Source organism: Botryllus schlosseri, chromosome 1 (assembly GCF_051294905.1).
Source record: "Botryllus schlosseri isolate E-star chromosome 1, Bs_hap1, whole genome shotgun sequence".
Taxonomy (NCBI): Eukaryota; Metazoa; Chordata; class Ascidiacea; order Stolidobranchia; family Styelidae; genus Botryllus; species Botryllus schlosseri.
The window spans coordinates 22650977-22675618 of record NC_137236.1 but is presented as its reverse complement, the minus strand read 5'-3'; the positions used below and the strand labels follow the sequence as shown (position 1 = coordinate 22675618).

The window sequence follows — 24642 nt, the reverse complement described above, 5'->3', positions numbered from 1 at the left end:
TTTACCTATTTCATCGATAAGTGCACTAAATCGACAAAATATCATTTGTAAGTATTTTTATTTCTGAGTGCACTGATCTCTTGTCTAACGAAATAGCAAGTAATGATGACAACGAAAACTTTTCCCAGCCATGAAAACCGAGGACGTCAAAACAAATGGTTTTTATTCATAAGGATGGATTGAACCCCTTGGGTTTCACGAATTTTATTCAGGAGTTCTTCGAGCACGTCCTCTGAAACAACAACGCTCGGTTTACTTAATGGCATAACAGCGAAACAGGGAATGCGTTTTAACTGGTGATGCAATCACGACATCGGTTTATCTAGTGTCCTCCTGGTTATCCCATCCGCTTAAGCGGTGTCATACAAAAAGTTTAGAAGTGGGCCGGGCTACAAGTCGGCAGAAACGGAATAAAAATAAAGAAAATCGGCCTCGCGCAAATGACCATTGCAGTCGTCAAACACAATGAATACCGCAAGAGCAACTATGACATATGCGCGTAAAACGGAATGCGTAAATAGTCATTAGAGGGTGACAGTATGGGATGGTATGAACGTGAGGTTCACGTTCGCGTCCTGTGTGTGAACCTCAGAAATTTAGAGGTTCACGTTCACAACCCAACCTTGGTAGGTTCTGCACTGTGAACCTTTATCATATAGTACAATTTTCACTTCATTATAACTTCTTTGGTTGAAATTTATTGCATTACAACTGCGGGCCACTATATGCTTGGCGCTGAGAGCATTAAAAAGTCATCACTAAACGAACATGCACCGTGACAATCTCAAAGACTTTACATGCTTTGTTACAAAAGTTTGCTCGAATATTAGTGACACTCTTCTGTGACATTGATCGGGAATCACACAACATCGAGAGCGTAATACACTCAGTGTAGGTAGTCAGCGAATGATGCTTTTTCAACCAATCAATGAAATTGATATCGTTGCCTGTTGTAAAAAATCTAGCTGTTGGCAACTGATGTACAACTTGTTGATGGGGTAATATCGGTAGCAAGTACAAAAACCCGTTTCAGACTCTGCTCAATATTGACGAAGCAATACTCAGACGCCGACTACATTCTCCGTCTGACCTATAGACCCTTGAGGCGTGGGCTTATATTCCCTTGCAAGTTCTCGTCGAAATTGTTGGCAAAGCGACGGAAGAGATTGATTTTATGGGAATACTGTATCATTTGATTGCCCAGTTGATACATTCGGCGACGTTTAAGACGTCAATATGTACTTCACCATTGTGGCATTATGTCGCCCGAGTCCTCGCTATTAGGTATCGTGTACAAATAGGAGGCTATCACTTCATTGAAATATAGGGATGGAATTAGCAATATGACGTCACGTGACGTCATCAGGTACGAGTTCGCGTTCACACAGAACCTTTCAAAAAGGTTCGCGTTCACACGAACCTGAACCTTTAAGAGGTTCACGCCATCCTTGGTAACAGTGTAAAATTGGAATATTCTCTAAGTTGAAATATTCCTCACGATTCTGGTTTCCGGAACAGGTTTTCCGAACCTTTTGCACGGCCGCGACCCTAAGTTTCGACTGTAAAATGTTCCGCAACTCACCTCTCTACTTGAGGTGCTGACTACTAATGATATGGTCAGGACCTTCGCCGAAACCTACCCACGGCATATTTGGAGAGCTGACGACTATGTGCACAGTACAGCAATTATTCAATTATGAACTCGCCAACTATGGATGGTGTGAACGTGAGGTTTACGTTCGCGTTCTGCGCGTGAAACTCAGAAATTTAGAGGTTCACGATCACAAACGAACCTTGGTCGGTTCTGCACTGTGAGCCTTTTTCATAAATTACAATTTTCCACGACATTATAACATCTTGTATCGTGTACATTAGTAGGCCTTTATCAACCCACTGAAATGTAGGGATGGAATTGGCAATATTACGCCACGTGACGTCATGAGGTACAAGTTCGCGCGTTCACACAGAACCTAACAAAAAGGCTCGCGTTCACACGAACCTGAACCTTTCAGAGGTTCACACCATCCCTCTTGCAAGGCTATGCCTATCAAGACTGTAGTAACCTATACAGATCTTTTGGAATGCACTCTATCTTTATGCAGTCGAAGTAGTCAAGTATTCCTTCGTGAAATGCTGCGTCACGCGAATACAGATACCGATCTATATGTTATTCGGTCGAGGCGAGCGTGTGCCTATGAATACTATTCTCCAGTGTTGGCATGACCAGAGTCATTTTTTTTGTAAGACTTGACCTGACTAGAGTCACTTTGCAAAAATGACTTGACTTGACTTGACTCGGCGTATCAGAAATGTGGATTGACTCGTGACTTGGAGCAAAATTTACGAGTCAATTTCAAGTCACCAAGTAAACGGTGTCGATAAAAATCACTGTATCTTGCATATGTTCGGATTGTTCGCGAAACGATATCGTAACCCGTGAGAGCGCCGAATCATTCAATGAACGTGCGCTTTACTGAGCCTCCATTGTTCCCTCACAAACAAATTGACCGCAAAGCCTACAGTTTACGTCAGAGGTCTCAAACACGCGGCCCGCGAGACCATTTTGTGCGGCCCGCGACGGAATTTTGGATTTCGAAGTATTCGACAATATTTAACTACCAATTTTTTTATTTTAATTTGAGAACTTGAAATTTGCTCTGAAACTACTCCGAAAACTTCACTATTAAATCACTTTCAAAAGTTACCACGCAGTGGAAGATCAACTATTACGTGATATTACTTGTTTATGATGGTAAAATATGACCCATTGATGATTCGTGACTGAAAATTGTGATTTGGACTTGGGCGCGACCTTCTGTAGAATTACCCGTACATGCACTCGTCGCGTCAACCGTTACAATCAGAGAAGGACGATTCCACATATATACTGCTATGGCACAGTATTCAGATCTTCAAGTTGTTAATGACCTGTTCCAATATTCGAAGGCAAATCTAACGCTGATTTGATTTGGCTTTGGTAATGACATGATCAATATAGCCTAGTTATCAGTAGGCCTATGCCAGATACCCAGAGGTGGTCAGTAACGAAGTACTTCTACTTTTTCGAAGTACTCAAGTAGTTTTCCTCTACTTCTGGTACTTACTCAAGTAGATCTGATTTTCGCTACTTCTACTTATACTTCTTAATATATTGTGATCTACTTACTTACTTTTCGCTATTTTCAGTTTGTCAAGTAGAAGTAGTTCAATCTTCCAATCTGGAAGATAGCCTGAAGAATTTCGGAGCTGTTTTCACGGAGTATTAACATTTAATTTTCATAAAAGTTTAGTAAAGCCCAGAATTTTCGTCGCGCTTCGCGCGCAGTGGATACGGAGTGACCAGTATGATTTCACAAAAGTATCGGGGAATAAAATTTAGGTGGAGGGTTAGCGTGGTTCCGTTCACGCCACATTGTCGCCCTTCACCCATATGAAATAATTCATCACAGTATATAATGGCTCATCATAACCTTTGAAACTGATGTTTCGCAATCTATCATGTTCTTGTCATATCGTAATTTAGCATGTCCATGGCGTGTCCTAATCTGGAAGAGTGGACTTTGACTTTACTTTTTTTTAGTTTTAGAGATGTTTTAGCATACCACCTTTGAAACTTTCCGGACTAAAAACATGGAATACATATTCTGCTTTTAGAAGTATTATTAATATTTCACTTTCAATTCTCAGTATCATATACTTATGATTAATATCAGTTCTTTTGTCTGGATAACATACATGTTGAAGTATAAAAGCAAGTGCAGTAATGCCTTTGATTTCTGGAAATAAAGCTACACAATATGGCATTTTACGGTCCACCATATTTTTTATTAACGTTTACTAATCGCGCTAAGTGTTTACACCGTATCTTATATAAATTCTCCGTATTGCTCTTCGACTAAACTACGGGCCTTATGATATGGGGGATGGCGCCATACCATGCTATTTTCCAAAACGTGCTGTTCGAGAAAACAAAGGATTAGCATCGCATGTTCTTATCAGTACTATCATTTTCATCCCATGATGTGACGAATGCTTATGCTATCGAAAATTGGATACCTGCTGGCTGCTGCTATGCATCAATATGAATCAAGCTCGTCACCTATCACATAGCTCAATTTGCACCTTTTTATAATCCATCCAATCAGTATCGTTTTCACAACTACTTACTTACTTGAGTACTTTTAAAGTCAGACAATTCTACTTCTACTTCAAGTAGTTTCAGGTTGCTTATGAAAGAAGTACTTCTACTTGTACTTGAGTAGATTTTTTCGACGCTAGTTCTACTTCTACTTGAGTAGCTTTCTTGACTACTTTGACCACCTCTGCAGATACCCGGATTTGGCTGTACTGCTCTAATGCTCTGATATCAGATCAATCTTTGTAAAATTCATAAATTCCACCGATAATTGCCGCACGTCAAATGTCCGATAGCTGCAAAATTATAACGCGACAGCTTTTACGATGTCCTGATGCATCTGTACTCTCGCATGGTGTCTACAATTAATTACTTTGACAAACAATGCCAAGTACAGCAACAATTTTATTAATATACTTAAAAATGTGATTTTTTTTTTCGTGCCAGGCGTGAATTCACAATAGTAAATCACATTTTCACGATGCGTTTGGAATGTCCGTCTGCAAAGGTCCCGTCAAATAAGGCCTACCCAGGAAATACATTGAATTCTCCCCATTATTGGTGCTGCGGCCCGCGGCGCCATCAAAAAGTAGGAAATTGGCCCGCGAGCACATTTGAGTTTGAGACCTCTGACTTACGTTGTCGGTAAACTAGTATAGTAAAATAAGTTAATTGCACAATATATATTTCTGTTCTCTGTTCTTACCTTAACCAAACCTATTGTTTTATTGAAATTGAATTCGAATATAGTTTATGTAGTCCTCATCCATTGACGCAGGCTCGAATTGTATCATATCTATTTGCAAATGGGTAATGTAGCCTGTTGCATATTATCGATTCGTTTCTCTATTCTCTATTTTGGCTGGTAACAATAAACTGAGGCTATGCAATTACTGTTACGTAGTTTTGCAGTTCTACGTATATGTGAGCGATACAGCGCCTTCTTGCGTGTATACTCAACTCTATATTCGTTCATCGGTTCAAAATCAGTCACCAGTCAATCTGCATTTCAGACAGCTAGCAAAATGCAATGCCGTAATCATGCCTCATACTTCGAAAAGGCAACTTGACTTGAATTGTGACTTGACTCGTGACTTGACTTGACTTGACTTGACTCGACTTGACTCGAGTCACCTCCAAAAATCGAGTGACTTGACTTGATCTCAACACGGCTATTATCACGTAACACTACATGTCACTTGTAACTTTACTCTAGTCCAGTGCTTTTCAACCTTTTTGAGCTTCATTCGCACTTTTTTTGTAAAATAAATTTCATTCGCACAGACTAACCGAATATTGATATACAAAAAGAAGATGAAAATACAACATTTATTTGCTCAGATGTGCAACAAATTGGCTACTATGTATCTTAAGCTATCAAGTGTCTCTTGATAAATGCTACTATTTTCGCTCGTTTTGATTTCAGCTATTTCACTAAAACCCGTCTACTAGTTAACTAGTGCTTGGATGGTCAGGTCTTAAAGCAGGGGTCACCAACACGCGGCCCGCGGGTCGCATGAGGCCCGCGATGTCATATTTTGCGGCCCGGGATCTGTTTTCAGAAGAACGCCCAGTACTGAAATTCATTTCTGTTTAAAAATATTGTCGACGTTACTCAAAATGTGCTATTGTCCCTTTGGAAACGCGAAACCCCTCCTTAAACGTGAAACCCCATCCTTTTGAAATGGCCCTTCAGACCCTAATACTCGGTTGCAATTCAATAAGTCGTATTATCAGTGTTGCACGCGGCCAAATAACGAAAGGCGTGGTACCAATTAGCGAGATTCGTCATTGCGCATTGCACTGCAAATGTAACGTGACACGAGCGACACGATCTCCCGCTGAGATAATTGCGAAATCAGTTCATTTATAGCCGCGCGCTCGGCAATCGTTGCTAGCCTGATTTATCGCGTCTAGAACAAGCCTAGTTCCGCTGGCTTGAATAATCGCATCTGCAATTGGCCCTGTGTGCACGATATCATCGCTGGTCTACACAATCGCATCTGCATTGGCTTGTTGCGCACGATATCATCGCTGGCCTGCACAATCGCATTTGCAATAGGCCTAGTATACGAAAGATATCGCTAGACTAACTACCACGTCTTGGGCCTTAAATACTTTGGCCGGGGCTACGTAAGACGCATTGGTCAGCGCGCGTATTTTATTGTTCGATGCCTTGGTAAGCGCGGGTATTCAATTGTTCACGACAGATCAGGGAGTGCCAATTAACAGCTCTTTCGGACTCGTCGACAAGCTTATCATAAGCGTATAATCGTCAACACGAGGATGTTGTATAATCGTTATTTACGCATGTACTTAACCCTAATGAATTGATGCTATATTACCAGGGCCGTAACTGCCGCACCCCAAACCCAATTTATGCAATATTTTCAAAAATATTTCGCGCTAGGCGCAATTTCAAGTCGCCAAATATCTTGATTATTGGGTGCTCTTCCCCAAAGAAAAAATACGCAAGATTTATAGAAATGGGTACGTCGGCGTTGGCAATTACCGCGGCACGAAGCACAAAGACATATAACGTTTTAGGCCATGAAACATGCGACTCCAAAAAGTGTGCCAGAACGATCGTAGCGAGACAAACACACAAAACAAATACCATCCTGCAGGAAAAAATTATATGCCAGTGAAGAAATACCAATCCGAAACCGTGTGATCTTTCAGTCTAGTACGTTTGAGCGATTCTATATTTTTGATATAGCAGACAGGAGGTCACCAAATAACATGTAACGAAGTCATACCAACGGGTCCGCCCGCCCGAAGATGTTCATTGTTCAATCATTATTTACGGACTGTACAGTTTCAAAGACACCTCACTCAGCTCTACCGGTAAAACTCATTACGTGAGCAGAGAGGACAAGACATTGACAGCAATATATATGCAATTCCCGATCTTATTGACCGATTATATCATGAATAATCGAAAATTTTCGCGCTTAGCGCTTGCTCACTGAAGTTCGGTTTATCACCATATGGGGGCCCAGGACCAACGTTTTGGGGGGCTGACGAAGTGCTGTTACGGCCCTGTATATTACTAAATTCGGTATAAAACGAACCCGTCCTTTTATTTCAACCACCCTCCCCTTTTTTCGGCTGGCTACGCCGAACAGACGGATAGTCCTGGCACCCCTGGCACCGTGTCGACCCAAAATTATACCCTTTGTGGTCTATACTTTAATAACCCCTGAAAGGGTAAAATTTGCGTTACTGTAACTTGCAAATGGCAGTCTGTAATGATAGTATTTACTACTGTCCTCGTGCCTAGCACTAATCGAACAGGTATTACGGAAGTATTGATGATTGTTTATCGAAAGTAAGCAGAAAGTGAATTTAACGTCATTTTCCCAGCCTCTGACGAACTGCTATATGTCTGTCACTACACCAGGTTCCAAACCAGGGTTTTGGTTACGTAATAATTATAGTGCGAAAATATCAATTCACTACGGCTTGTGAGAGCTACGACTAGTGGTGCGTCGTAAGTTAAACAAGTTTTTGCAATTGCGTCGCAACAACCAAAGTTACACTGCCGTTGAATTTCGTATTATGTTTATTTGAAAAGCAATTATTATTCACGATTTTCATTCGCACTCATCCGGGATTTTCATTCGCACCGTTCGCACCTTGTTCGTCATTCGCACTGCAATTTTTTTCATTCGCACGAGTGCGAACCGTCACACAGGTTGAAAAGCACTGCTCTAATGTATTGATTTTATTTCCTAATTGAAAGCAGTGAATTACACTAAATGGTGCTCAGTGGATATGTTGATATTGGAGAATGAAGAAGTGACGGTTAATTACCAATTAAATATTTATTCGCCGTCATATATCGAAACAATGTTACACATGATACATTTTGAACTCCCTTTAAACCCCTATCCACGTTTTTCTATCAATACATTAAAATGTATTTGGGATGGCCGAAACAGCCATTCGTCAGCCCCCTTAAAAAACGTTCGTCTTAGACCCACCATAGAGTTATAAACCAAAGTTGCCTCCAAACCACTCCCATCGGGATGCACATTTTAAACACTACTTCTGAACGAAATTTTTTCTATTGCCAAAGCGTACTAAACCCACACGATTCCAAATTGGTGTTTCTTTACTGCCAAATATTGCCAATGGACAATTTGACATCGTGGTTTTCAGTCAACATAAGGGTAGCCCTTTTCTGCAAAACTTCATATGTCTTGATGCGTCGTGGCGCGGTAATGGCCGGCGTCGAAATGCCTAATTCTATAATCCATTGGTCGCTAAATCGCGCGTAGGGCGAAAAAAGTTTGACAGAAGTTGCGTAAATTTTCCAAAAAATACGCTATAATTTATATTAATTCATGAAATAATTTTGGGCCCTTTCAAGCTCGCCCGAGCCCAATTTGGGGGTTTGGGGTGCGGCAGTTACGGTCCTTGGTCCTTGGGATACTATATAAAGCTTATTATCTTAGTCACTGGATTCCGAGTAGTATGCTGCTGGGTGAATTGGTCTTGTTGTTCAGCCAAGCTTGCGATTCTTCTGAAGTTCCCCGTCCCTTGACCGAGTGCATGTATTCGTGTTTTTGTCATAAAACCGACTTATATCATATTCCTTAAACACGGCGACCTGCTCGGTATCAACTACTAAACGGACTGGTTTACCCCTGACCCCTGTAAACAGATTTTCTTTGAATTTAAAATTTCCGTTTTATTTTTATTTTTGACATCCTTTATGGGTGATGATGACTCACAGAAATCACGGGGACTGGTCGAATTGTTTTACGAATTAGGGATTTGGAAACGCATCACGTAACAATTTGAAACACAGACCGTGCAATGCGTAATGTGACAATGGCAATAGAGAAGGTATGGTGACTTCTTGTGACTTTGATTGTAACGGTACAATCTGCTGCATTAAGACTTTATTTCGAATCTGGATTACATGTAAGCTTGTGAGGTACGTATAGACTGCGTAATCATGCCATGCTAATGATCAGGCTCGCTAGTAAACTAATTTGCGGTTCGATTTATAGTTATACATCCTATGGTTTTGGTCCACGCAGCAACATTAAAAAGTAAGTTTTATATTTCGAATTTGAAGCAACCTCTCGCTGGCCGCACAGAATAGCTTCGCGGGCCGCACTTTGCCCAGGCCGGCTTTAGAGAGAAACTTACTTTTAATCGTTTGCAACCATAAGATACAATTCATGAAATATAATAAATTTATTTGCGTGAATCACCTGAGATCGAGTATCCTTATTCTTTATACAAGCGCTTCATGCTGGTAGGGGTAGACAAATGAGCAATTATCTTCATTGCGCTTGGACGAGAAATCCACTCTGCCTAACAACTTGTATTTCACCAGTGCACTTGGAAAATTAGGTGTGCTTCCTCATGCTCTGGCCAAAGCTTCAGACCACCAAACCCAGTTTTGATCCTATTCTAGAGCCACTGCTTGTGGTACCTGCCAAGACGAATAAAGGTGCGAGTGCGTTTGGCGGGGATCAATCGATAATTTGTCGGCCGGTAACGTTTGAGTCTTTTAACCTTCATATTTCTTTCTCCAAAGGAAACTGCGTAAAAGGCGTACGGAGCAAAAATCCCACGAGATTCAGGTACTCACTTGATAAAAATCCAAGTTACCGAAAAACAATTTAAATTACCTATACCCAGCGCTTCTCAACCTTTTTTGACACGCGATCCCCTTGGCGATGGTCAAAAAAATCGCGCCCCCCCTGACTCCCCTTACATTTATCGTCATGTCGTAAAGAGCACATCATCTAATATAGAGGTGGGAAACCTTCCTGCTAATCATGGCCGCATTTCGATTACTTATGTAGCCTAAGGCCGCATTCCAGGGCATAGCCGCAATGAACGATCTGGACGCAAAAAACCTATGGTAATCTGTCCATATCCATTCCCGGTGAACTCCGGACTATTCTATTTTTCACAACGGCCTATTGTAGCCTACGCACAGAAATCGCGAGTGGCAATGTTATGAATAGTTGCTGGGAGTGCATATTGTCGCGCCAAGCGCGAACATTTTTCAGAGCCGCGAATGAATTGTTATTTCTTGAGGATTCCCATTCCTGCTCCAATTAAGAAGGGCGCTACTGCATTAAAATCGAAAAATGAAGTCTTTTGAATTGCGCGGAGCGCGAAGAAAATTTCAAGATTAAATAAAATCTCTCGAAAATTCGGGAGTGATGCAATTTGCATGTCTACGGCTGCCAACACATACCAACAGAATTAGGCGTCGACGGTCGCACAAATTCCCTTCTACGGCCGAATGCGGCCGTACGGGCTGCTCACCCCTGATCTAATAGTATACATAAGGTATATCTTACGCCAGTTTTGAATCCGCAATCCAGTTGTTTAGTCTTTTACATTGCTGACAAACCTCCCCAAACTTGTTTGAAAATAACAAAAAAACATTGAAAAGGACATCCATTCATTTCAAGGTAGGTTGCACTGAGAATAATCCTGATGCTGGTAGTGACTACAAAGAGCACGGCGTCGTTCTGTCCTGCCATGCTAAATTTGATCAGTTTTTGAAATGAATTAAATTGTGTTGATTTATAGCCAAATTGAGGGCGAAACCGGATACCTACATTGCATATAAGTCTGTCTTGTGCAGTGCAGTTCGCCAGCTATAACAGCAGCTACCTAGCGGACCGAGATTTTGGCTACTGCCAAAGCTATAAAGTAATGAATGACTTGCACGTAGGAATTGCTCTAAATCTTCAAAGAATATCAAAAATTGGCCCAAATGAAGTTGAAGTCAGACTATACTCCGTTGCGCGCGACTGCTGGAGTTTGAGTTTGGCAAGATTTCTAGAATACGAATTAAATTTAATCTCCAACAATCGTTATTCCAGAATGGTTGTGAAACACATGTGCAGTTCGCCAGCTATAACAGCAGCTACCTAGCGCACCGAGATTTAGGCTACTGCCAAAGCTATAAAGTAATGAATGACTTGCACGTAGGAATTTCACTAAATCTTCAAAGAATATAAAAAATTTGCTCAAATGAAGTTGAAGTCAGCCTATACTCCGTTGAGCGCGACTGCTGGAGTTTGAGTTTGGCAAGCTTTCTAGAATACGAATTAAGTTTAATCTTCAATAATCGTATCTTCAGAATGGTTGTGAAACACGTTTAGTCAAAATTTATACAGTCATTGACAAAATTGACAACAATTTCTCGCCCCCCCCCCCCTGAGAGCCTCCCGCGCCCCCCAGGTTGAGACCCCCTGCCCATACCTACCGTAGTATTGGAGTTTTAGCTAGGCTCTTTCGAGTCACCAGATCCGCATAATCCATGTTTAATAAAGTCTATATCGATGCTTCCGCAGTAGTAAATATTGAGCAATTGAGCAAGTATAGTAGAAGTAGGCACAAATTACTTACAAGCACAGGTAACTATTTGCTGACCCCACGTTGGGATAGGGAGCTCCTCAACTAGCAAATGAATTGACTGACAACTCATTTAAATGTATCTTTCCAATCGTCTGAGTGACAGACATATTGTGTTTTCTAGGCACACACTGATGCCGTTTAACTGACTGTCTCATTAGAGTGACGGAAAAGATCGCCATCACCATTTCATCACTGAGGAAATGGGATTACCGAGACATCGTGAATGGTATTTTAAGGAATTCCAGTTTAGTCACGGAGATTTTCTGCTAGTTATTTCGGGCTTTGTACCGTCATATATTGTTATGCTAACTAATTAGAATCTATGCAATAATTGGAATCTATGCCAAGCCAGGTGTTTCTAGAACCTAATAGAAACTCAGCTATACTATCAGGACTACGGAATATAGACACAGACCTTGAGTCAACGGAAGCACAACATAACGCCATAACAATCACAATTCATGTAAGCCATCAGGAAGATGCACTATTATCTGATACGCTACGTGTCCTCGCCAGTAGAGCGTTAGCTAACAAAAATCTTTGTTCTCCATGACACTGTGGATGCAGCATAACGACAAGAACGCTTCTTGGCAGTTTAAACCGGGTCTCAGGTCTCAGTGCGTTTGAAAGTTTTTGGGAAGGAAGACTTTGAAAGTCTAAGCCAAATCTCAAGGAAAGCTGATCATATTTCAAGTTACTCGCGACGTCTTAAAGAATGATTGGGGCGGAATGTCTGGCAATTTGTCTTCATTTCCAATGCTTCGTTCTTCTTTCGGAATATAGGCCCTTTCGTCAAGCATTTGCCTTATACATATTGGCCCGGTACTGTCCAACGCCACATCGAATTTATTTATGAACAAGTCCCTCGTTGGGATCGCCCGGTGAACATCTTCCGCTCCCAGAACGCATATCCCATGCCTCCATTCCCCTGAAGAGCATTTGCGAACAACGGTATCAGTCATGATAAGCAGGGTATTATACATGAACGTACACATTTATCATCAATACGACTATATATACATTAAAATACATATACAGTATAGCAGGGATATTGGGCGTTTTCAGGTATGCATGGAAATATTCATCACCTCAAAGTCTACTACATTATAACCAAAAATTTTAGTAGAAATGCTTTTACAGCAATAGGCTACTTCTCGATCATCAGTTTACTTTCTCAGTTTTATCATTATTATTACCATTATTTTAAAATTTGCGCAATGGTCATCCTTGCTAAAATAAAGAAGTATGCGGAAAGTTATCATAGTCTTGGCTTAACTTGATGTGCAGGCAGCAAGGCGTTCTATATTGAACAGTTTTAACAAATCAATCAATGCCAGGGTAGTAATGATTCGAGTCATGACTCGACTCGAGTCATTTTCTCAAAATACGGAATTGACTCGACTCGACTCGACTCGACTCAATCTGTGAATTGACTGGACTTGGACTGGAGTCGTTGCGCATGACTCGAAACAAGTCATATGACCCGAGACTCAGATGGCCAATACCGACAATTCATTGAAATTTTGAAGAATAGTAATGTTACGACACTATTGGGATTTCGTCTATTGGTACTGGTACTTGAAAATGCGACCAGAAACCACTAAAAGTGGGGAAAATTAGAATTTCGAACCATCCGATATCACCAAGTAGAGTTATAAAATACGGGTTTCACAAGACTTAAAACTTGAACTGAGCAGCCAATACAATGATTTCGACTCGGACTTGAGTCATACTACCATGAATCGGACTCGACCCTCTGCTTGCTGACTTGCACTCGGACTTGACTCAGTGGTGATTTGTAAATTACTCGACTTGACTTGAGTCAAAACTATAAGTGAGATTGACTTGTGACTCGGAGCCTTCTGACTTGGGTACGGCCCTGCTCAATGCAAACAGGATAGCTGAAAGTTGAAAACATAAGGAGGGCGTCAATTTTCTAAACTTTCAAAGGGGCCATTATGAAAAAAGGTTACAGAGCGAGGGATATTATATTTATGTTTTGTACGTGTATAACAGTATATATTATATAAAACAAAATCCTAATAGTATACTTTCATCCAATCCTCCTCGGTTAAGGACATTATCGACAATATAAGGCTTCATCTTGTCTCTGATTACGGACTTGAATTGGATTGCCTTGATGCCAATGTTTTAATTGATGCACTGTGATGAAAGTTAATTTCCCTTAACGAAAATATCATGCCCACTTGCGCTGACAACGATACAAGCAGTGATGGAACTTGGCGAACCCGGTATCTAAATGTATAACCGAGAAGTCTTCTCTCAAACCACTTGAGATTGTGGACCCTAATTCGAACTCTATGTAGGCTATCTTGTATGACTCAAGTATAGTCATTCGACTCGGTTTATGATTATATCTATCAAGGTCGAGAGCTTAAGTGGCCCGACATCCCCGCTTCAGGTCTGCTGGATTGTTCGCAGCAAAATCTGCACCCAAATACGATAGACGTAACAGGATTATTACTGTTTGCGAAAACAAAAATATGAAACATCAATAGATTTTAAATGCTCACATAAAGTACGATATAAAAATTCAACAATGTGCCATGACCTATAAAATCACAATGAAGCTATATTACATTGCTGATTGTTAATATTATTATTATTTTTTCAGATTTACAAGAGGATCCATCGGTTTTCTCAATAGCTTTACTATATAGCAAGTAATTGGATGTGTGATAATTAGTACGGCTGTTTGACGTCATCATGTTCACCGATGACCAGGGCGATTTTTTTTGACATGTCAAAAAGAGTCAAAATTAGGTCAAAACTGTGGCGTTGGGTCAGAAGATGTCAAAATTGTTTACTAGGTAAAAACTTTTTTGCAACCTGCATTTCGTTTGTATTGTAGATTTTGCACTGTTGGTGAACTGATCATTTGACATCTTACAGCTTGTAGCCAACTTCATAGGCCTACAGCCCTACAATTGTAGACGGCCCATTGTCTGTTCATTGCGAATCATAAACGGTGAAACAAATAAATGAAAAAAATAGGTGGACATAATGTTACGGTCAAAGTACCGCTATATCCTAAATGAAGCAAGGCATTGTATGTTCCTTATATCAAGCCAATGATGAAAATGTGATGTTGTCAGAATGAAGCAACCACTACGCACCACTTCAGTGTTGTCAACCAACTACTGCTGCTGTTGCACGTTCTTCCTGCGTTCTTGGCAAGCTACTTGGTAAGGACAGACATTTTTTACCCGAGAATGTAGGAAAGTATCTTTCGTTGTACTACACAATTTATTTAAACTATTTCTACAATCATACGTCATGTAACTACTGGAATTCTTCATATCGTCAGATTTCGTTAAAATAAAGATTTTTCATGTAAAAATTTGACAGTTTTGAGGCAAAAAGGGCCAAACTACTTCGTAAGGGTAGACAGTTTCAACCAGAAATGAAGATAAGCAGTACAATTCTGATATTATGTGGGAAAAGTAGTGAAATTTTAACATTATGTGGGGAAACACCTTGTGTGCATACGCTAAGTCAAATTTGGTAAGAAAGATAAGATTGTTAACGTGAAAACATGTCAGATTTTGATTTTTTTCAAGTCAAAATCTTCCGTTTTTTAGGTCAGGAAAAATCGCCCTACCGATGAATAATGATTGTAATTGATATCTAGGAGATATTTTCCAAAAGACACCCATGTTGTATATAACTTTCACGAATTTTTATGACCGGCATCCCACCCGTTGACAAAGATGTGTAACTGTGGTTTAAAAAGTAAACAACACCAGAAGAGTATTACCTAACTAGTCAGCCCACCATGACACGATGTCTTTCTGTTGCCATATCCCCACAGTATTTTCCTCGCTATTTGGTATCCTGTCGCAGGCTCGGATCCACCGGAGGCACCTGGATATCTATGCAGCATCAACCAAAAGTGTTCGTCAGGACTGTAGGTATATTTGCTCCATTCCAATAACGCAGGCCCGACTTCGCTGTCTATGAGTGCCCACTGCAGGAATTCCCTCGTGTAGAAGTTATACGCCAGGCATTTCACCACAATCATATTGAATGGAGGAGCGGTATGAACTTCATTTGTCCAGACTGGGCGTTGTTCCGTCACGCCATTCCGCGTTAAATTTGATAATCTGCAAAGTAGCAAAATATTTTTTGATTTTCTATGATCGCAAGATTATTGTACATCGCGCATCATCACAGTTTTGTGATAAGATTTCAATCAATCTGTGATAGCCGGGTACGTGGTATAGAATTTCCAGATTACATTGATTAAAACATTCATTGCCTTAATACGTTTATTTAATCTCAAACATCAACTTGTGTACAACGAAGTAACTATTTATATACATTTAAATATACTGAATATAAATCTATCGCAAAGTTACTATAAGTTTACGAAACAATGATGCAACGTCATCCATTTACAAAAATCTTATCAGACAAATCTCACTTCCAAACGTATTGCGTACGTTTCTTCGTCTCGTCATTGATTTCGGAATATCCACCGATACTGTTGAACCCGCGAAATTCTTTGAGCTGGCGTACGATTTCCAAATTTGTTCGAGTAGGAAAGTCCTGTGTAAATATGCGTTATGTGGTCGCACATCTAGCTTTGATTTGTCGACGCACTAATTTCGTCATCTTTGGCAGTTTATCAAAGGTGTGTTAATGTATCCATCGTTCTCGTTTTCTAACGTGAAACCAGCCTGAACCTGGCAATTATCAACATCACGTTAGCTCGATGTTAACCTGAGTACAAATGCATTGCACGACCGATCGACTGGTCACAGTCATTATACAAGCAATTGAAAGGTGTAGAAATAATTGCTATGCTTATACTAGAGCATAAATGTAGTAAAATTGCACTTGGGCATTGCTGTCTTCTCGACGAACACTGCTGCATCATAATATCGAGAGACATGGTTCGTACATGTCGGAAAGTTGGAATTGGTGGGAAGTTGGATATTTAGAATTAGCTATACGTCAAAGAAGATAGCGGTTATCACGTTAAAGGTTTGCGTCAATGACTTCGTTTTTTTACACGACGACTATAAAATTGTCTAAAGTAACATAATATCATTCCGCCCGAATGCGCTCAAGACATCGTAGATTGCACGTAACTGGAATTGAACAATTATCAAATCTGATTGCCTGTTACATATTTGATACTGTCACATATTTCATCAGGAATTATCCCTCGCATCAATTTCACAGAACATTTATACGCCGCGTAAATATTTTTCTTCGCATATAGCTGACCTCTCCTACTAACATATCTCAGCATTTCGACATAAGAGGTACAATTCGTGTTCAGCTGTATCCACTCTATTTGAATTTCTGACTCGTATATATGATTAATGCCACGGCGCACAAGCTCTAACTGCACTCTTTATCATTTCCCACATTTAGTATTAGTAATGATATGTCTGAAACTCCAGGACAGGAAGGACAGCTCGGCGATGTTTGTCAGTTATACATTCATTCATACACTCACACATAACAGATATAAATTGAAACGCCAGGTCCCGTTAAATTATACTTGTGTATCGAATGAGAACCCTAATCAAAAAATCATTGTCTCTTATGTTAGTTTCGCCTACCTGAGAGCAAAGGTTGATGAGATATTTCCAATTATATATCTGTTTCGGTACGGCCAGTAAATCTTTCATGCAAGCGATGTCTGCTAGCAATCTTGACACGTGAGCGTATCGCACATTTATCCGAACAGTGGAGAGGAAGACATTTGGAAAGCACGTAGTCGCATGTAGCACGGCTTCGTACGTCTCTTGACTTGTTTTCGCATCCATATGTAGGCAATGGATATTATGGTCCCGGTAAATGGCGCTGAGCAGCATCAAAATTTGATTGGCGTTTTTGTGAGCGAGGATTGAGTACGCGATGGGAAACTCCATCTCTTCCGTAGATACGTTTGGCGAAAAGTATGGAGGGAATCTATACCTGTCACGTGATTCGAAATATTAATCGTGCATTATAGGGCTGGGAAGAGATTTCCATCGGTTGTTTATCTACGTAGGCCTATTTCAGTGTATTCACTAGTCGCATGAATTTGATTGTACAACCGCATGCCTGCCTTGCACCCACAGATCTACCAAGGAGGCTATACATGTATTAGTTTTTTCTAGGGATGGTGTGAACCTCTGAAAGGTTCGGGTTCGTGTGAACGCGAACCTTTTTGAAAGGTTCTGTGTGAACACGAACGTGAACCTCGTGACGTCATATTGCTAATTCCAACCCTATCTTTCAATGAAGTGATAGCCTATATTAACGTACACGATACCTAGCGAAGACTCGGGCCACATAATGTCGCATTGCTGAAGTACATATTGGCGTTTTAAACGTCGCTAAATGTATCAACCGCGATTATCAAAGGATACAATAATCTCATAAAATCAATACATTCCGTCGCTTTGCCGACAATTTCGACGAGGACTTACCAGGGAATATAAGCTTACGCCTTAATGGTCTTAGCCAGACCGGACAATGTGTTCGGAGTCTGAGTATTGCTACATTGATATTGAGCAGAGTGTAAAACGGGTTTCTATAGTCGCTACCGATACCATAAACAACAAGTTATATAGCTGTAGCCAGCACCTTAATCGCACGGATTTGGTTTTAATGATACAGTAAAGATATGAAGTCGAGATTGACCCCGTACGCCCGCTCGATTTTTTACATCAGAAAACGATATCAATGTCATTGATTGGTTGAATAAGCATCATTCGCTGACTGCGTATATCGCTCGTGATGTTGTGTGATTGCGGGTCAAGCTCACAGCAGAGAGTCACTAAATATTCACGAATGGAAAGCTGGATATTTCGAGAAATTTTTGGTAACAAAAAAGCAAGTAAAACTTTAAAGGTTGTCAAGGTGCATGCTCGTTTAGTGTTGATTCTTTATGCTATACCAGCGCCATGCATAGAGTGACCCGCAGTTGAAATGCAATAAATTTGAACCAAAGATCTTATAATGAAGTGCAAATTACAATTTACCAAAAAGGTTCACAGTGCAGAACCTACCAAGGTTCTGTTGTGAACGCGAACCTCTAAATTTCCGAGGTTCACACACAGAACGCGAACGTGAACCTCACGTTCACACCATCCCTAGTTTTTTCCATATAATGAATGGTTCATAATCGTGGACAAATAGAATGTAATATTGCCAAAGTGAAGAAACTGTCAAAACTCCCGAGACTGGCTACATGAAATGAGATTCTTGAGACATCACAGCATGTTTTTTTTTGACAACGCAGAATCGTGCGTACAAAGTCAACACGCGATAAACCAGTGAACGTAACTTTATTCATAATGATCGATCATAAATAATATAGAGCAGTGGTTCTTCGCGGACCCCCTATGTACCGTCACGGACGGTTCCATAATCCTAAATAATTGTCCCTCACATACAACAAACATCATACTTAAAGATATTGTCTGAACTGCGGAAAATAGGAATGTAATCCATTCTGCATTGTTGACGACAAGCAACGATAGCGTGACAGTCACGTACCAATTTATATTACACCTATTTATGGTACTTTGTGGATGCAGGGGCGGACCACGACTCTTTGCTGTTACAATGCGCATTTGCCGCATTTTAACGTGATTAAGTAGCACGTTTCGATCCGAGATGAGTCATTCATACAAGTATTTAATGATATTATTAATATGAATATTCTCAATATGAAAATATATGTGGCTATGTCTTACATACCTGCATGCGTCCAATGACACAACGTTCTTGTGACAACCAAGTTTGGGGGGATCATATTAGTTTTAACAAATCGTTTCAACTTTTTTCAGACTCGGTTATAGTGGGAAAATCGCTGCCAGCACATGTAGAAATCCTGACCCCAATTCTTTAATTTGAAGTTAGACATAAAGCTATGCGGAGTTGTAGATTTCGTCCGATAAGAGTGTAACACGATGCATGTAGAATTGCTACATTATCAATTCAAGTTGCACAAATGTTTGCACAGATGTTGCACGGAAATTCAAAATACAAGCTATAATTGCGCAAGACCACAGATATTGTTCAAACATAACTAAAACAGTCTTTATATTAGTGGCGATCGCGTAAAAGGTAGATATTTAACGTTCCAAATTAACCACGCTTTTGGGGCTCCATAAAGAGCTGAACTCGAATACTCGACTCGAAGCCTGAAAATCCATACAGCACCGAGTCCCACAGTAGTCGATTCCACCCAGCCTTACATGTCAAACAATATCGTATAACCGACGGTATAGAGCAGTGATTCCCAACCGCGGCCCCGAGGGCCGCATACGGTCCCAAGCTAGCCGTCTTGCGGCCCCCACAAAAATATTGAGAAATCGATTTATGAAAAAAAAATTATATTTATAAAATACTCTTGTTTGGCTTGGAGTCTGGAGTTTTCAATTAGGATTGCAGGAAATTTGTGAATAGACTGCTAAGATTACGTCACTGCTGTTTCAATGCAATGTGCCCTAACTTTCCAGTTGAACGAGCAGTACCTATATATATAGGTATAGATATAGGTATTGACAGGGCCGTAACTGCCGCACTACAAGCCCCCCAATTGGGGGGAGCGAGCTCCAAGGGGGCCCAAAATTATTCAGTGAATTAGCATAAATTATAGAGTATTTTATGAAATTTTATGCAACTTTTTCAAAAAAAATTCGCGCCAGGCTCGATTTCAAGTTTTCAAGTACCTTAATATATTGGGTACTCTTCGACCAAGATAAAATACGCAAGATTTGTAGAAGTGACCATATCGGCGTTGGTCATTACCGCGCCACGACGCACGAATACATATAAATTTTGAGGCCATGCAACATGCGACTCCAAGAAGTGTGCCAGAACGATCGGCAGCGAGAAAACCTTGACCGAAAAGGACTGCCCTTATGCTGACCAATAACTTCGTTATGTATAAACAAAATACGTATAGGTATAATTGACCATAGGCGCCTACATGACCGGCGCCAAATGTTCCTGTCTTGGCAATCTGAACCTCACGAGACAAATAGGCTGCCATCCCGCAGGGAAGAATTATATGCCACTGAAGAAATACCAATTTGGAATCGTGTGCATCTTTTAGCTCAGTACGTTTGGCGATTCTATATTTTTTGATATAGCAGACTGGAGGTCACGAAATAACATCATGTAACGAAGTCGTACCAACAGGTCCGCCCGTCCAAATATATTTAATTATTTTTTACGGGCCCTACAGTTTCTAAGACCCCTCACTCAGCTCTACCGGTAAATCTGATTACGTGAGCAGAGAGGACAAGTAATTGATAGCAATATATATGAAATTTTCGATCTTATTGACCTATTTTATTTTGGATTATCGAAAATTTTCGCGTTCCACGCTAGCTCACTTAACGGTGATCCTGATTTCGTGGCAGAAGCAAGCAACGGGACGGGGGTCGGTGTATCACCCTATGGGAGTTCAAGACCTAAGTGTTTTGTGGGGCCTGACGAAGTGCTGTTTCGTTCCTGCTAACGGGTATACGCCCGAAGATGTTTAATTATTATTTAGTGGTCCTACCTTTTCAAACACAACTCACTCGGCTCAACCGGTCAATCTGACTACGTGAGCAGAGAGAGGATAAAAATTGACACCAATATATATGCAATTCCTGATTATATTGACCGATTCAATCATAAATTATAGAATTTTTTCGCGCTTCACGTGATTAGTCGAGAGAAGCTGCCTGAAACGGGCACCCCATTTAGATGATAAATAGTGATAAACAGCCATCTAGCCTGAGGGGGGTCTGCGGGGCTTCGAAGTTCGGTTTATCACCCCATGGGGGGCCCAAGAGCAACGTTTTAGGGGGCTGCTATTACGGCCCTGGGTATTGATACCTAATTTACGGATAGATGTGCAACAAGTGACTCACGATTGAATACGCCGAGATGCGTACTACTTAGCCGACAAAAAGCAGCATAATTGGTAGTCCTATAGCTCGCGACCCAAGCGGCCGAATAATTTGATATGTCGGTGTTTATCAAAAGCAATGTGTCGCACTGATTCCAAAAATACGAATCAAAATCTCGCCAGGGCAATAAAACTACTCCGAAATAGCCAGCAAAGGTTGATTGTTCTGAACAACGGGAGCGCGGCAACACAATGGCCAATGGCGTCAAGCAAATGATCGGAACAATGCCAATTTTCATATTTTGGTGACGATTTTGGGTACCTTTCATTGCCCTGGTATTCGTGCGGCCCCGACCGTACTCTGAAATTTTATATTTGGCCCTGCCACCGAAAAAGTTTGGGAACCACTGGTATAGAGTATTGATCATAAAATCCATTCGTATCGACTGAAACAGTCGAGTACGAATATAGCTACAGTTGCGGCAGAAATTATAACATTTATAACATACCTTCGTTTCAATAATTCGCAGTCTTTCGCCATCATTGAGATCTCTGCATCCTCAACGCTTTCACGCCATGGAAAATCGCCATTTTTCGCAACTTCGTTGATTCGACTGATATTCCCATTCAACACAGCTCTACAAGGCTCGGTTACCGTAGAGTCATCCCAGCCTCGTCTTTTCCTGGTTTCAACTTTTGCCAACGCAGCGGCCGATGATGGGCTTATACCGGATTGTTGTAGGAAACGACAAGTTGGCAGGATTTGCCGCCCACGGACTAGTATTTCGTAGCGAGCTATTAATCCTGACATCGCACATACTGCAATAATCGTCACACCGACGAGCCTCTTCAAGGTACATTTTACCATATCTCATCCATTAGGGTTGCATTTAAAACAAAAACCAATTTAAAACAAACATAATTAAAACAAGGCCCATGTTTAAAACATGTTTTTTCAAGCCTTGGCGTCACGAGTGTTCAATTGTGACGTCACAGTGGATTGACATGAACAATTGAATATATAGGACAAATATATAGCTTCTTTGACGAAATCTCTACGTACTATAGCTGTTGAACCGACTATTTCGATGGTTCCAACAAGGCATTATGTGAACGTATATAGATAACTAACCTACGTAGGTTAGTTATCTATAGTGAACGTGAGGTTCACGTTCACGTTATGTGTGTAAACCTCAGATATTTAAAGGTTCACGTTCACAAACGAACGTTGGTAGGTTCGCACTGTGAACCTTTTTCTTATATTACAATTTTCACTTCATTATTACATCTTTGATTGAAATTTATTGCATTTGGACTGCGGGAAACTATATGCATGACGCTGGCAGCATGATAAATGAGGACTAAACGAGCATGCACCTTGACAATCTCAAAAACTTTACGAGCTTTGTTACAAAAGTATGCTAGAATATTTAGGGACTCTCTGCTGTGAACTTGACTCGCAACCACACTGCATTAAGAGCCAAATATACTACATGTAGCTATAGTCAGCGAATGATGCTTATTCAACCAACCAATGAAGTTGATATCGTTGTCTGATGTGAAAAATTCTAGTAGGCGTACCGGGTCAATCTTGATTTTATATGTTCATTGTACCATAAAACCAAATCCGTGGGGTGTTGGCTACTGCTTGTTAATGGGGTAATATCGGTCGCAAGTGTAGAAATCCGTTTTACACTTTGCTCAATATCAACGCAGCGATACTCAGATGTCGGATACATTATCCGGTCTGCCCTAGACCATTAAGGCGTATGTTTATATTCCCTCGTCGACATTGTTGACAAAGCGACGGAAGATATTGATTTTATGGGATTATTATATGATTTAATTACGCCAGTTGATACATTTAGCGACGTTTAAAACTGCAATATGTACTCCAGCATTGCGGAATGATGTGGCCTGAGTCGTCGCTAGGTATGGTGTACATAAATCTCGGCTATCACTTTACTGAAATGTAGGGTTGTAGTTCTCAATATGACGTTATATGACGTCATAAGGTTCAAGTTTGCGTTCACACAGAACCTTTCAGAAAGGTTCGCGTTCACACGAACCTGAACCTTTCAGAGCTTCACACCATCCCTAGTTCCAGCCATCCCATATCGCATACGTCGGCTATAACTGGTGGTCATCGTCCGTAGGCCCATACAATATGTTTTTCGGAAAGTATTTACGCAATTATGACGTAATTATAAAACTCTAAGCATTAGTAATAAAATAAGTCTGTGAAATGAATATCAGATTCCTGGCGGGTAAAAAAGTCCACACTTAGTTGAGAGTTTCCAGGACAAATGGTTATCAGTGGTTATCAACTTTTTCGTCTATGCGGACCTGCTTTTGATCTCCCGGATCCCCGCAGACCCGCAAGTTTCGTGTCATATTTAGTCAAATCACCCTGTAACAGTTACTTTTCTTGTGCAAATATTAGCTGTATACTAGTTATAAACAGCAACAAAATGAATTTTTGTAGCGAAATTGGTAGCGAATTCTGTAGCTGCATTTATTTAATACGGAGTCGTGTCTTGAAACGCCGCGCCTTTGATTCGATAGTGCCGAAAATCCATTTCAACAAAGATAGGTGGTGGCGAATGTAATTATAACGGGCAACGCCTCATAACACCATTGGGTACGATCGCAACGGCACCACAATAGGGAAATATATTTCCTAATGAACATATAACACCATGCCTAGTCATTTCTTTGTAGCAGCTCATCTTAAAGTTATTCTGGAATGGGGGTTGTGTATATCACAGAGGAAAATGGATTTTTAGAACATTTCGAAGTCACCTGTCACCCTGATCGAACTTACTACTCCACTTTAATTTTTTCAACTAACGCCAACAAAACACCTCTAAACAGCAACATGTTTGTATCAGTAGACTTTTGGCAATTGAAATGAGTTTGCACAGTAGGATATTTCATCTTAGACGGCCATTCTGTTGATGTGAGTCATGAAATTTTAGACGTAATGAAGCACAAACTGCCTCATGACTTCCCTAACATAAAAAATAGGCTATCAACCATTTTGCGAATTTAGAGGTTTCGCGTACCCCCAGGAAATGCTTCGTGTACCCCCGGTTGAGAACCACTTGTATAGGCGATAACACCAATGCTAAAACTCCGTATGCAAATTACACAATCCACTTATAACTGCCTGGCAAACACACCTTGGGTATTTTGGGTGTACAAAAAGCGAAACTGTTGTCGATCTATG

The 24642-nt window shown here is 40.6% G+C and overlaps 2 protein-coding genes across 10 annotated transcripts in view; both read right to left on the bottom strand.

Annotated features, from left to right (window-relative positions):
- Positions 1-24642, bottom strand: part of LOC145434058 (uncharacterized) — a 148710-nt gene that overhangs the window by 77206 nt on the left and 46862 nt on the right. The window lies entirely within an intron of this gene.
- LOC145434132 (N-acetyllactosaminide beta-1,6-N-acetylglucosaminyl-transferase-like) lies at positions 11956-22307 on the bottom strand. 2 transcript variants are annotated; one of them, XM_080311436.1, is made up of 5 exons: positions 21923-22307; positions 17134-17491; positions 15984-16108; positions 15335-15663; positions 11956-12467 (listed from the first exon to the last, which is right to left on the bottom strand). In XM_080311436.1, exons 1-5 carry the CDS (start codon positions 22279-22281, stop codon positions 12229-12231), a joined length of 1410 nt encoding a protein of 469 aa, XP_080167562.1. In that variant the 5' UTR covers positions 22282-22307; the 3' UTR covers positions 11956-12228. The 2 variants fall into 2 exon arrangements, with proteins under 2 accessions (XP_080167562.1, XP_080167571.1); XM_080311445.1 differs by lacking the exon at positions 11956-12467 and adding an exon at positions 13048-13702.

Excerpts from the sequence above, each read along its gene's own strand:
- LOC145434132 (XM_080311436.1), bottom strand. The coding sequence starts at position 22,281 with ATGGTAAAATGTACCTTGAAGAGGCTCGTCGGTGTGACGATTATTGCA. Across the intron at positions 17,492-21,922 it reads TGCGAATTATTGAAACGAAG|GTATAGATTCCCTCCATACT; the intron begins GTATGTTATAAA and ends ATCACGTGACAG. Across the intron at positions 12,468-15,334 it reads CAGAAAGACATCGTGTCATG|GGGAATGGAGGCATGGGATA; the intron begins GTGGGCTGACTA and ends AATGCTCTTCAG.